The sequence below is a fragment of the Antechinus flavipes genome, chromosome 3, assembly GCF_016432865.1.
Source record: "Antechinus flavipes isolate AdamAnt ecotype Samford, QLD, Australia chromosome 3, AdamAnt_v2, whole genome shotgun sequence".
NCBI lineage: Eukaryota > Metazoa > Chordata > Mammalia > Dasyuromorphia > Dasyuridae > Antechinus > Antechinus flavipes.
In genome coordinates, this window is record NC_067400.1 from 542902044 (window position 1) to 542917220 (window position 15177).

General features: G+C 39.3%; 1 protein-coding gene across 2 annotated transcripts; it reads left to right on the forward strand.

The window, feature by feature from the left end:
* The first annotated feature begins 257 nt into the window (after window positions 1-257).
* ARL11 (ADP ribosylation factor like GTPase 11) lies at window positions 258-12835 on the forward strand. Of its 2 annotated transcripts, XM_051987359.1 has the most exons (3): window positions 258-600; window positions 2566-3062; window positions 12692-12835. In XM_051987359.1, exons 2-3 carry the CDS (start codon window positions 2585-2587, stop codon window positions 12790-12792), a joined length of 579 nt encoding a protein of 192 aa, XP_051843319.1. In that variant the 5' UTR covers window positions 258-600; window positions 2566-2584; the 3' UTR covers window positions 12793-12835. The 2 variants fall into 2 exon arrangements, with proteins under 2 accessions (XP_051843319.1, XP_051843318.1); XM_051987358.1 differs by lacking the exon at window positions 12692-12835 and having other exon boundaries at window positions 440-600; window positions 2566-5980.
* The last annotated feature ends 2342 nt before the right edge of the window (window positions 12836-15177 follow it).

Genomic DNA, 15177 nt, shown 5'->3' on the forward strand with positions numbered 1-15177 from the left:
CCAATCTAAGCACATATCTGTAAGCTTGTATAAGAATCCCTAGGGATGAGAAAAAAATGCTGTGGGACTTGATGAAAAGGGAGAAGGGAAGACAGTTTTTAACTCAAGACCTTTCTAATAGAAAACAGCCAAGGCTGCACAGATTATGAGAAGACAACAAGAAGAAAGCCAAATGCACATCAGCAGGGCTCTTTCTGTGGCCTTTGGATTCTGGGTTGCTAGGATACAGAAGCATCTGATGAGAAGATCTGGGAGCAGCCTGCATGAGGCACCCCCTCCACAGCCCATGAATACAGGAGTCCCTTGTGTCAGTCCCGAGGCTGGGCCAGGCGAGAGGGAGAGGAAAAAAAAAAAAAAAAAAAACAACCCTTATTATCTCACTGAGAGGCTGCAAAATTGCCACACTGACCCACCCCCATCCACACCCATGTGAAAAGGAAACAGAAGTCAGAGTAATAGCAAAAGTGACCACACGCACTTCCTTAAGATCTTGTTTTCGGTCTCTCCCATCCTGCACTGGCCGAGATCAGATCGGCTCCATGGGACACTTGAAATCGAACCCGAGAGGAGAATTGCCTAGTACTGCTTAACTAGATGGAGGTAATTTTTATTCGATTATTCTGGTGGTCAGGGGTTGAAAAGAAAGGCACAGCTGCTCACTATTTGCCTTTGTTTCTTCTCAAGGGCAATGGAACTTTTGCTTTGCACATTCTCTCGTTTGATCTTCACAGCACACTTCTGAAATAGATGCTATCATTAATTTCATTTTACAGATGAGAAAACTGAGAGCCAGAAAAATTAAGTAAATTGTCAGGATCATGTGCCTTGTAAGTGGACCCTTTTGTTGAGGTCAAAGGCTTGTCAGCAGTTCTAAATCCGGGTCTAGTGGGAATAACCCTCACCTTCTGAAAGTTTGAGTTAAAAAAATAAAAAAAAATACCTTTTCTCCCCTCCCCCCCAAAAAAGCTTGCCGTGTTACATATTGGATGTGTTTTTAGAATTTTTCAATATATCAATCAGTTATGTTCTTCCCCATCCCTTCATAAAAATACCATTTGTCATAAGGAGTAGCTCTCTGGGAAGGCAAGGAAGAGGGGAATACTTGGAATATCTATGGTGATGTAAGAAACAGAAAATATCAATAAAATTTTAAAAAATAACTTAAAAATCATAAATCTGGGGGAAGAAGGGATATTGCCCCTAAACTTCATCATTTTTCAGGAAAGTTATCAGGGAAATTAAAGGATTTATACAAGGTCAGAGAGGAAGTATTTCAGAGATGGAATTTGACCCCTACTGCACAGCCACTGTTTTTTCTTACTCTATCATGAAAGGTAATTATCTGAGAATGGGGCTCATCAGGTTTAAAACTGGAAGGAACCTAGAGGTCAGTTCTCCCACTTTCTCATTTTAGAGAGAAGAAAGCTGCAGCTTCTGAAGGTTGTGATTTGCTCATAGTTATGTAGGGAGTAAGAAACAAGGAGCAGAGTTTGGGAATGTTTGTACCATTTGGGTCACTCAGTTTTCCACCATCTGTCCATAAGTTAATAGCATTTATTGAAAATCTCATTTGCAGAAGCTCTCATAGAGGAATTTCCAAGGGCAGCAGAAGATGGTGTTTGGGCTAACTCTTTCACTCTGATTAATGAGCCTGGGGGTTTCCTTGAGTTTGAATTTAAGGAGAAAAACAGAAGTTAGCATCATAGGAGAATAAAAATGGAAAGCCACTGCTCAGTGTTTTTGTTTTTTGTTTTGACTAAGACATTAACCAAGGTTATCACATCCATATAATAAACATTTGTATTTGCTTTTTTTGTTTTCATCCCTAAAGAATGGCAGGGTAGGCTATGTTTATTTTGGGGGAGAAGCAAGGGGGTTAGCACTTATCCTGTTATAAGAAATCTCCCTCGTGAAAGGTCAGTGGGTGTTGATCTGGGTTTTTCCTTCCCTCTGTGACGTTTCTTGGCTGAAATTGGATCAACTCCCTGGGAGACTTGAAACTGAAGTGACACATCCTCATTTGTTGATTCTGGGGAGTCATTTCAATAAACCTAGTTTCTAAGCTAGTTCCCGTTTTCTAACTGAAATTACAAAAGATCTTGTTATTCTGGAGGGTGGAAACTTTTCTGTGGAATTGCTGAGGGTCAATTCATTCAAATAGCATATATATTATCTACCTAGTACATGGTACTGTGCTAAATGCTAAAGATATAAAGAGAGAAACAAAAGTCAACATGTATGCAGATTAAATCAATGCAAAATTTATGTAAAATATAGAGTCATCACGTCAAGAAGGTGGGGAGCTGGGAATATTGGAAAGGTCTCTTACAAGAAGGGGTGTTCAAATCAGCTAAGGGAGGAGAGGAAGAAGAGCATAGAATAATCTATGGAAAGACACAAGGAGGACATAGGATGTCATGAAGAAGGGAATAGTCCAGTTTGACTGGAAGATAAGTGTATGAGTGATCAGACTGGAAGTATAGGTTGGAGCCAGATTGTGAGAAGCCCTAAGGGCCCAGCATCCAGAAAGAAAAAGTCAATTACTATTGGGTTGTTTTCTTCTAGGATTTAGCCAGTGGCCAAGATGGGCAACCTGAATTTCAAAGCTCAGTACAAGGAGGCACCCCGAGTGCTTATAATGGGCCTGGACTCTGCCGGTAAGACCACCCTCCTCTACAAACTGAAGAACAACCAACACGTGGAGACCTACCCCACTGTGGGCTTTAATGTTGAGTCTTTGGAGGCATCAAAGTATGGGTCCCTGACTCTTTGGGATGTGGGGGGTCAGGACCAACTTCGGTCCAGCTGGAAGGACTATTTAGAGGATACTGACTCCCTCCTCTATGTGCTGGATAGTACAGATGAAGAACGGCTGCCTGAGGCTATGGTGGAGCTGGAAAATGTCCTGAATAATGCTCACATGGCTGGTGTCCCTTTCTTGATCTTAGCCAATAAGCAAGAGGTGCCAGGGGCCCTGTCTCTGCCGGAGATTAGGGATAGGATGCGTCTGGAACGATTCAGTGATCGGTGTTGGGAGCTTCGGGGCTGCAGTGCCCTTACAGGTGAGGGGCTGAAAGAAGCTCAGCTAGCCCTGGAGAGACTTCTTGAGTCCCGAAAGCAGATATGCCCTTACAGTATGAGAGTGAACGGAGAAAGGAAGAAGTCATGACTGATTAGGAATATTGCTGACTAAAAACTGGGCAAACAGTAACCTTGTAAAGTTGAGAACTCTGATCAACACAATAATCAATCACTTTTCCAGTAGATCAATGATGATTTAAAAAAAAATCCTATGTCCTTTAGGCAGAGAACTGATATTCTAAATATACAGAAAGAAAACATTTTTTGAAACAGCCAATATGATAAATTGTTTTATTTAACTATGAATATTTATGATAAGTGTTTTGGTTTTCTTAGCCGCCCCCACCTTTTTTCCAGTAGGGAGGGGGAAGTGGGAAGGAGAGAATCTCTGTAAATGAAAAAAACTCACAAAACTTAAAAAAAAAAAAAAAAAAGCTGGGGAACCAATTAATCATTAATAAGTCTGACTATATCAGTTTATCAGTCAAGAAATTCCCCTGTTCCTAGAGATCATATTTGTTTTCACAATAACTTACTCTCACTTGAATTTCTAAAGCATCCAGAATATAACAATACAATCAGTAATAATAATCTTCCACCATCTTCTACACTAAAACAACCATTTTCCCAATTGGTTCTTTAATTTCACCATTTACAAATTAAGGTGCTTTCAGTTTTGCTTTTCTTTTCATGCATTGTAAGTTCATGAAGTTTGGAATAGGAGACATCAGATTTTCCCTGAAACAACAGCTTTATGCTCCCTACATTTTCAAATCCATCAAACCAATGTAAGATCTTTTAAAATTTTCCCTTAGTGGCTTTTTGGACTTCTAGTTAACTAGCTTCTTGTTACTACTGGACTTAAACCTTCTATTGTAGTTACCACTGGAGGAAGATGGCTGGAGTACATCATAGTGATCCTTAATATGAGCAAACTCTTACTAATTAGGTGCTCTGGGGAGTTGCAAAAATATTGGGCATGAGGCAGAATGGAGTCTAACAGCATTTTAAGAAGATGGCCAGAGTACCAGATAACTTCCAAGGTCTCTTCCAGTTCTGTAGCTGGGTGCTTAACCTAGCCATTTTCTCTTTAAACTTCAAGGCAATTAATTGATCTTACAGCTTCTTTTTTCTTTCTTTCTTTTTCAGTTTTCAACATTTACTTTTATAAGATTTTGATTTCCATTTTTTCCCTCCCTTCCTTTCCTTCCTTTCCCCTCATCAAGATGGCAAGCAATCTGATATAGATTATACATGTACAATCATATTAAATATATTTCCACATTAGTCATGTTATGAAAGAAGAATCAGAACAAAATGGAAAAACCATGGATCTCACAGTTTCATATTTGTCCTTCCTCCATGCTTTTTTGGAGAGCTAGTGATGCCAAATAATTCTTAATTTATAATTCATAAACTCAGAGCCCCCAGACAAAGAAAGATTTTTTTTTCCTTAATCACTAAGCAAAGATCAGCTTCTGTGATTCTGAGAAAGTCTCATTGAGCCACTGCTTTTCCCCTTAACAATTTCTTTATAGATGATGAATTCAACAAAAGTCAATATATATTAATCTGAAAAAAAATCCATCATAAAAGGACACAAAACAAATACACAAAGTTTAAAAAGAGTAGATAATTCCAAGATGATAAAAAATGATGGCTCTTTAAGTGGGAGACAAGTGGAAGAACTAGAGAATAGATAAAATAACTAGGTCCCAGAAATGCTATACAACAGGCACATTCAAGCAAATGACAAGTTTTTTTCATGCAGATAACTTTGTAAGAGGATTCATGAGGATCTGATGGCTCTGGTGGCAGTCCTAGTCAATTCAGGGTGGCAGTTCGATTTCCTTTCAACTCCTATTGCATACTTTTATCTTAAATCCCTTTCCACAGAGCGTCAATGTTTACAAGTTTCCATATTCCACATAGCAACTGCTTTTCAGTAACCTTTTAGTCTCTCCTTTTAACTGGCAAGGCTATACTTCCCAGGTGTTCCCTTTCAATTCCACTTCTTGAATACAAATATGCTGTGTGATCCTAGACAAGTCACTTATAGTCTTAGTACCAAAGGCACTTCTCTAAAATTACAAGTGATTGAAACCCAAGATTTTGCAAGGGTTAATGTTGAAAAATTATCCATGCATATGTTTTGAAAATAAAAAGTTTTAACAAAAAATTAAAAATGGAAAAAAATAAAATAAAATTACAAGTGAAGGAAAAGGTACATATCCTCTTGATAGAAGAAACTTCAGTACTTCTCAATATTAATTAAATCATGGGACCACTTTAAAAACAATTGGGGGAATGCCTCTACTTACAGTAATAATGAGGATCATATTCTGAGTTAGGGTTTGGAAATGTATGCTGGGCCATGTTACAACTTTGAGCTTGAGGATCTCTAGACCTTTCTTCATAGCTTTTTACTTCTCCTTTTCTTTATAGAAGCTCATAAGATTCATGAAACTGTTTAGATCTCCTTTCCTTTCAACAAAGTGAATCTCTCTAGAGGGAAGACAGAAAGAGGATCACGTGTGAGAAATTCTGAAGATTAATTGGATAACAGAATTCCTTCTTTTCTTGAAATAGCAGTAGTCAAAGAAACAACACAAGATCCTAATTGGAAGAGAAATTAAAGATCCTATATAGGCTGACTTTCCTTTTTTCTGACAGGCAGTTTGAATGAAGATTTTTTTTTCTCTCTTTTCATTCCCTTCTAGAAGGAAAAAAATAACCTGATGATTTAAGAATTTGGATATAGGTATGAAGGCAGCTTTATTTTCTGATGATTTACTTATAACTGAATATGTTCAGCTACAGACCCCTTAGGGAGTAATATTCTACAATTTAATTTCTAAAATGTACCTAATTTAATTAAATAATTCAGTTCCAATCAGAATTGTAAATTGTGTTAAATGTGATAATTTCATCAGGAAGCCCCAGAAGAAAGAAAACAATGTGGAAGCTTTTGTCTTCTCTCCTCAGATGTTAAGCTGGTCCTAATCCACTCTGACCTGCAGATCCTCTTCCCTTGGTGACATTATACAATTAGAATAATTTTTAATTTTTTGACTAGTTAAAAGAAGCCATTTTTTGGTTCATTTCTTACCTAGCCTTTGATAATCATTGATTCAATGGGTGTTTCCTCAGAAAAACTGAGACCTGTTAAAAACCTTAGCTTAAAAAGGTAAAGGCATCCCACTTCTTTCAGGACCATCTCTAGTTGTCCTGATTTACAACTTTCCACTGAACCCAAATGGCTCCAGAGGAGAAAATGAGGCAGGTGGCCTTGCACAGTCCTCCCTCACTTAAATCCTGATGTCATAGTTCTATTTGAGAAGAAGGATAAACAACAATACCGATTCTTCTAAATCTGGATTCCTGATTGTGGGCCAGTTGGCATCATGCTTTGGAACACTTCATCATAATTATCTTTCATTGTTACTTATTTCATGTTTATGTGTCTTATCTTTCCCAATTTTAAGTTTCCAGAAATTATACTATGTATTTCATTTGTATCTCCCTCAATGCCTTATACAATGCTGTGCCTCTAGTAGGTTTTCAAAAACCTTCACAGAGATGAAAGGAACCTCATATACCTATATGTATATATAAAATTATATATATATATATGTATATATGTGTGTATATATATATATAAAATCTATAGTGCAATTATAACTGACTAAGAATCCTATTTCAACATTCTGAACACATGACCATACAGTTTCTATTTGAAAATTTTCAGTGTAGGAAACCCACTACCTCATGAGATAGTCCATTTCATTTTTGGTTAATTCTAACAGAATGTTTTCCATAAGGAGTCTGGCAGGCTATTACCTGCTTCTTGTTTTTACACAGTTCTGAGGGGGTTAACTCACCTTTTGTCTTGTTTTTTTCCATGGTCTTTTCCAGTTCTTCAAAGGTCACCCCAGCCCAGACCCACTTTCCTCTGCTATCTCCTGTCTCTTCATGGCACTGACTCAGACTTTACCTTTATTTTATCTCTTGCTGTGAACTGAGCTTTCTGGTCTCAAAGGACATAGTCTCACCACATGCCACAAGCTTAGATTTTGAGACTTTTAAATATTCTAGTCATCTACCTTACTATAACATGAATGGTCTGCCTAGACTTATTCTCCATTGTTAGCTTGGTCCCACCCCCTCCCTCACATCTTCCTCGTGGTCATGATTATAAGCCCTTTTGCTGCTGAAGTATAAATCCCATTCCCTATTCTCCAAATGCTACTCTCTTTTTCTCATTCTTTTCAACCCTATCATCCTACATCCTATTCTATTTATCTACCTATCTTTGGGCTATTCCACTGTGCTTTCTGAAATATCTGTCCGAATGAACAAATTTTGTTTCATCTTAAATTTTTTATTTGCTCATTCCTTTCATCTTCTAAATGCTTCACTGAGAGATGAATCCTTCCTGATGACAATATATCCCTGGCTATCCTTTCCATTCATTACCTGTACTTTGATTTATACCTTCTATTTCCCAGACCATGCTTGATAAGTGTGAGTTGATGGAATGTTCTTTTGTTCCTGATAGCCACTTTTAGACTTTCCTACTTCTACCATCTCACAGAAACTTCTCTTCCTTTGAGTTCTTAGCTATTTAATTTACCACCTAATCCAGATCTTTTTGGTCACTGGCTATTGATCTTCAGGGTAGTTTCCTTCCTGCTTCAGTGAGTTCAGTGACAAGTTCACTATCTTTTTCATCATCCCAGCTCCTGGGCACTTCAACACACCTACTGATGCTTCCTCAAATGCTCTAAGTTCTCAGTTCCTTGATCTACTCAGTTCTCATAACTCATTAATCCAGTCAATTTCAGCATATATATTGATGGTTATATGCTTGATCTTGCCATTAACCCTCAGTGTTTCACTTTCATTCAAAAACTCTGAAATTTCTTCATCTTATGATTTTAAAAAATCATCCCTTTTATCTTTTTTATGTACTTGACAACCCCAAACTCTATTCTTTGTCTTCACTGTCATCTCCAATTTCTCCACTCTTCAGATTTTTCAGATTAGTTCTTCTACATTAGCTATACTCTCCTCTTTTTCCTAGACTGACTCCTTGGTGAATCAATTTAACCTTGCACTATCCTACCCATTCAAATTCCTTGACTCCTTATCCTATAGCTGATCATACCTTCCCAAAATTACTTTCATCATCTGTTTCCTTTGTTCTTTTTCATGTGTCTATTAATGGAGCTGGAGAAAATTTAAAAAAAACTGGACTGATTGTAATCACTATAAATTTGTGCTTCAAAGCCTCTACTGGATCCTTAATATACAAGACAATTATTTTTACTTTCCTAATTGATTTGCTAAGCCATTCACTAGAAAGGCTATTCCAAATAACTCACCTCTCCTCAAACCAACCTTGGCACTTCCCTGATACTCCCCCTTTCATCTAAGGACCCAAATGTAACACTTTACTGAAAAAATTAAGGCCATTTTCTGAGAGCTTCCAATTTTCCCCTCTTCCTCCTCTTACTCACACACCTGCCCTTATTAAATTTGACTCATCCCTGTCTCACATGAAAAGGGGGCCTTTCTCCTTATTAAGATAAACCATTGTGCATGCATGATTGATTCAATATCCTCCTGTCTTCTCTAGCAGATTGCCCCCACAATCCTATTTTTCTTATTTTCATTATTTCCCTATCTACTGGCTTCTTCTCTGTTGCCTGAAAATATTAACTAATCAATCAATAAACATTTATTAAAAGGATACTATGTGCCAGGCACTGTGCAAGTGTAAGGAATATTAAAAATAAAAAAAAAGGAACTTACAAGTGAATGAGGGAGAAAGAATATGCAAACAAATATCTACAAAGCAAGTTATATACAGAATAGATAGAAAATAATGAACAGAGGGAAGGCATTGAATGAAAAAGGATTGGAAAAGGCTTCCTGTAAACTATGGGATTTTAGCTGGAATTTAAAGGAAATTAGGAAAATCACTAGGCAGAATATCTCTTTGTCTTCCCATCCTTTAAATACCCTTACTTGATCTGACAATCTCTGCTAACTTCAATTCAATGTCACTCTTCCCCTTTCCAGCTAAAATCCTTGAGAAAGCTCGGGTGCCTCCATTTCTTCTCTCTTACTTGCTTCCAAATCCTTGCAATATGGTTTCTAATCTCATCATTCAAATGAAGCAGTTCCCTCCAAAGTTAATGATCCCTTAATTGCCACATCTAATAGCCTTTTCTCAATCCTCATCTTTCTGAACCTGTCTGAAACCTTTGCTATTATTGATCACTATTCCTTCCTGAATACTCTTTACTCTCTAGGGTTTTTTGGGCAGTGTCTAGCCACTCTTTTTCAGTTTCCTTTGCTGGATTTTTGTCTAGATAATTCCTACTGACCATAAATGTCCCCCAAGTCTCTGTCCTGAGCCCTCTTCCCATCTTCTTTTTTTTTCTTCTTTTGATGATCTCATTGGTGCCCATATAGAATACTCAGATCTATGTAGTTAGTCTTAATCTTGTTCCTGAGTTCCAGTCCCTCCAGCTCAACACATCTAAAACAGAACTCCCTTTTCCCTTTGATTTTCCCTTTGTGTGGGACTGGTGCAAGACCTTCTTTCCCAAATTAACTAATCAGAGACAAGAAGAAAGCATTTATTTAGTCCCTGAAGGGAGAGGGCCAGGCACACACCTGAGAGACATCCCAACTCTGCCATATGCTCCTAGAACCTGGCCAGCTTCTGTCTTGTTGAGATTTAAAAAGCAAAAAACATCCCAGCTTTGAAGTCAGGAGGCTCTGACTTCAAATCTGGCCTCAGACACTTAACACTTCCTGACTGTGTGACGCTGGGCAAATCACTTAATCTCAATTGCCTCAGCAAAAAACAAAAAACAAAAAAAATGATCTTTCTCATTGGATAGACTAAAAGGATGTAACTATCCTTGACCAATAGTCACCAATGTGGTCGGCTTCCCACAGATCATGGCAGAATCTGACTTTTAAAGACCATGTGACTCCCTGCAACCTAAGGTCCAAGACCTGATCTTCCTGCTCTGGCAATAGGGATCATGTGACAGCCTCAAACTGAGAAAACTTCATCCAATCAGTCCCATTCAGTGCCCCTCTTTTTCATCTGTTTGAAGATTTCTTGCCCCAATATATACATCTTCCATTAGGCCATCTCTGTTATCGGGGCCTTCAGGCTGGTCCCTCTTCAGTACTAACTGTAATCCGGCCTCTGCCATTTATAACCAACCCCCTCACAACAGTGGAAGCTTTCAGGAACCATTTTAGCTACTCCTGAACTCGGCAAAATCTTGAACTTCTCTAATAATTAAGCGCACAAGCAAGCAGGTGACAGGAAATTGCTGCTTAAAACAATGAGCAGGAATCAGATTCTGCTTCCACCAGTCAGCACAGAACAGATTGGAGTCTGGCAGCCATAGAATCCCAGCACTGTGGAGGCTGGGGGGCCTCGGGACCATTGTCACATCACCCTCACCTCAAACAGTCCAGATCCAGACTCGTTTGGGACAGAAGGATGAAGGTCCCATTTTCTGGAGCTGCTTCAGGCTGACAAATGCTCTATCCAGTGGGGTCCGGACTGAAGAGGGGAAACAAGTGAGTTGGAGAAACGGCAGCAGTGTCTGGTGCTGAACATCAGAATCAGGGATTAGGTGATTTTAGGTTGATCAAGTGGTTGGAATTTCATGGTTCAGAATCTGGAAGAAGCAACTCTCACAAGTATATTAAAATGCAAGGACTAAATATGAGCAAAAGAGAAAGAATAAACAAAGGTAGAGTTAATATGGAGGTTACTAGGGACAGTAACCAGGAAACCCACCCAGAAGAAGGGAGGGAGAAGATGAGGCTATCATAAATGCCTCTCATCCAAATAGCTTTCCTAGGATAGAAACCAAGAAATGTATTTTCCAAATTCTTGCTTTTGTGTCCTGAGAGGAGGAGGAGCAACAGGTAGAACATTGTGCATGATCTCTACCAAAAAACCCCTAGAGTCTTATTTACCCAGTTCAGGTGTTAACAAAAGGGAAAGCAGTTTGAAGCCAGGGGAACACGTGCAGGCCTTTTGAATAGTCCTTTCAGAATTTACTTGCCTGGGAGCTATGAGGGAATGCAGGAGTCAGGATTTGGGGAATTAAAAGTGCTATAATCAAAGGCAAACAATCAGCAACAAGGACAGCTGATCTGTAAGCCTGCTTCCCTTCACCTGAAGTGAATTCCTCTTCATTTTCCCCTGCATACTTAATTAGGAATTGTTTGGCTTTCAAAAATCCCCTTTCCTTCCATATAGCCCCCATGAGCATGCAAAATATGAAAAATGCATTTGAAATCAGTATAGATCTTTGATAAGAAAGCAAGGGGTCTAGAATAGGGTTCCAGAGATCCCTAGAATTTAGCCCCGTCTTCCATCAACATACAGTGCCTTCCACTTGCCACTTGCTTTGATTACAGAAATTTGCTATAAGAGGAAAAATCAGGGACATGATTTAAATAGTTTCAAAACTGGTCCTTCAGGTCTTGACCTGAGAGCACATACAGGATGAAACATCCTTAATTCAGTTTTACTTCAGGTAACTGTCCTAATTTTAACAATTCTACCTGAAGCCAGACTCAGGAATAATCAGGTGGGTTCTCATTCAGAGAACATCCCTGGGAAATTGAATCAGAAGGAGCCTACCTTAAGCAGAGGCCAAGATTGTCCTTCTAATTCATTCTCAGTTACCAACTTCCACTTGTAACAATTTCTTCTGAGTAGCTTGTGGTATATTTTGCCACATACATGTGACACATATGTGACAATAACCTGACAAGGTCTTCTTACCCCTTCCCCCACTCCACGTGGCATTTCTGCCAGCTCCACCACACTTTCTCACCCCCACTTCTCACAGCTAACTTTTTAGGGTGCCAAGACTCCTAGGATCCACTTTGCCAGGCAGGCCCTAACCTCATGGGGTATCTCTTTTCCCCTGAAAAATGGCAAGTTCCATTAGGAGCTTGCACCTTTCTGTTCCCTATTTCCAACAAGCCATTTTCCTCTCTCTTTCTTCCTCCTTCTCTCATGCTATTTCTTCCCCTGTCCCATCTCTCTCTCTCCTTCTGATTCTAACATAACTCTCTCTCTTTCTCTAACATGTTCCCAAACCAATAACCTTTCTAACTAGATGCTCCATTTAAACTATTAATTGCTTTTGCAAATCAATCTTTCTTGTCTCTTGTCTTTAAATCACTTCTTTAAAAAAAAAAACTTTAAACTTTAAGATCCACAATTAAGCAACTTAGGATCAAATTTCATAAAACTTATACATATATCCAGCAGAGCTCACAAAATTTTAAGGCATAATTCATACTTTTAAAATTTACCCAATATATTTTTAGAAAGCAACATGCCATCTAATTAGGGGGGATACAAACTTGACCACCTCTAATGTAAGTTCTGGTAGCTACCGGAACTTTGCTTTAATAACCTATATTTTAACATCAAATCAAATCAAACACGGCTTTAAATTCCTAATAATATAAAACTGCTTTTGCTATCATATCTCAGATGATGAATTTCACTTAACTGATTGAGCATAGTTTCTTTTTCTCCCTCTAGCCCCACGTGTTCCTGCTGCAGTAAGGGAACTCAGAAATGGAAGAAAGAGACTATCTTCACTCTCTGAACTATCCTCCTCCAGGAGGCCCCAATTTAATTGAATTGCTTTGGAATCTTGAAATAATAAATTGCCAAATTCCACAATCATTACTCTCAATGGACTTTCCTACAGTTCCAACTTTAGCTAGAGTTGAATTCTACATGAAAGTTAGCCTTTCTCTTTTTAATAAATTCTAGCTCACAGAACAGACATGACAAAGACATTCTGCACAAAGACACAAACACAAACAAAAATTACATGGAAGAGGACCATCCCTTCCCTACACACAACAGAAATACCCCAAGGGCACTTTTTACACCTTTCTTTTTTGCTCCAAAGATTTGAATTGGATTGCTCCCTCTCTTTGATGACCCCAGGATCCCCTACTCAGATCCACTGGATCATCAGAGCATCCAATCTCACAGTTTGATTTCCTGTAATATATAGAGTTGACTCCTTCCTTGATGATTCGGCAGATCAAGCTTAGAAGGACTCACCTACTTTCCTGGACAACCAAAGTGCCCCTGCCCTGTATCATTAACCTCCTTCCTGGCCCACACTACTGCATCATCCAAGGCTTGATGATCCTAAGGCCCATGCCTCCTAAGGACAATCCAAGGACATTAATACACAGTGCCCCCATGGATTACACATGTATAAGTTACCTGGCTCTCACTCTTACCCAGACTTCTTCACCTTTGGAGACCTATGTGTGCTTTCTGTTTGTATGTGAGTGTCTCTCCTAGGCCCATTCTTCATAGAGAAGGAGGCTGAGAGTCTGATCCCAAGGACAGTCAGAGAAAACCCAACCTGGCACCTGCCTTAAATCAGGATCCCAGTCATCAATCTGGAAAGCCACAAATCCTGGACGAGCCCCCATAAACTGTGTGGGAAGGGTGCAAGACCCCCTTTCCCAAATTAACTAATCAGAGACATCTTCAGGTACAAAGAAAAAGCATTTATTTAATCCCTTTAGGGAGAGATCCAGACATACCTGGGAGCCATCCCAGCTCCCACCATGTGCTTATGGAACCTTATCATCTTCTGGCTTGTTGAGGATTTAAAAAGCAAAAAACTCAGGCATTTTCATTGGATAGACTAAAAGGACGTAACCATCCCTGAGCAATGATCACCAATGTTGTCTGCTTCCCACAGATCACGGCACTTTCTGAGGGTCTGACCTTTAGAGATTCCCTGCAACCCAGGGTTTAAAATCTGATCTTTAGGCTCTGGGAATAGGGATCATGTGACTTAGTCTCAAACTGAGAAAACTTCATCCAATCAGTCCCATTCACCTTTAAAACCTTCTGTATTTCCCAACCTTCCTATAAATATGGAAATTACAATTATCCTTACAGATGTGTAGGTTCACAACTTCAGTATCATCCTAAATCCTCACTCACACACACACCTCATAGAACTCATCTGTTTTCAAGTCATTTCTACCTTCATAATGTCTTTTGCACATGTCCCTTTCTCTCCACTCATAGAAGGGAAGAGCTGCATTGATCCCACTGATGCTTTCCTGGGAATAATGAGTGTTGTGGTATTTCAGAGTCTCGGGCACAACTCAGGATGAGGACCTATAAACTTTTAGGATCCTATAGGGAACCAATCCAGGGCAAAGTCCAATGGCTGCCCTTTGTTGGTCTAAATTCTGCAAGTCCCTGACCTAGATTTGGGTTTGAGCGGTAGTAGACTGTTGCTGGACTCAGCCTCTATCAGCCCGCCTAGGTCATTCCTCTATAATATTCAGATCAGGATAGAAGTTGGAACTGAGACCTTTTTTGCTTCTGAAGAGCAGAGACTGCTGTTTGTTTACTTCTGAACATGTTTCCTGTTTAATACACAGGATAGAATCTGTAACCACTTCTGATCCATATGTCATTTCAAAATGTAGATCCCCCTCCTTAGTCTATTCTGGATCTGTGACCTAGAACTGAATAGTAAGTGACAGAGCTACCAACTATCACCTGGTCTTACTCTCTGTGTGAGGTCGTGATGCCCTTGTAAAGGTTTGGGAACTCCTCTTTTATTGGTGTACAGTCTCCTCTTGCACTAGGATGTTCTGGCAGAAGGCATTCTATTCCCAGTGTCTAGAGACCTCTTCCCACCCTTCTTGTCTTCTCTTGTCTTGTCTGGTCTTTCTCCTCTCCCTCTCTCCTGCCCTCCCTCTGGTCCTCTCTCTATCATTCCTTCCTTTCATCCCTCCCTCCCTCTCTCTCTCTCAACTGTATTGGAAATCACTTACAATGAATTTTTTCCCTTGGATTTCTTCATCAAGAGTCAATCTGGTACATTTCCTAGACCTGTCTGGAGGAATTTGGGTGAGCTTGGCTATACTTCTTCTTAGTATACTACAATTTAAGCCTCACATCATAGCAAATCTTTTGGGGATGGCTTTGTTGCTGGGTATTTGGGGGAGTCTTGCTGAGTTTCTACTACT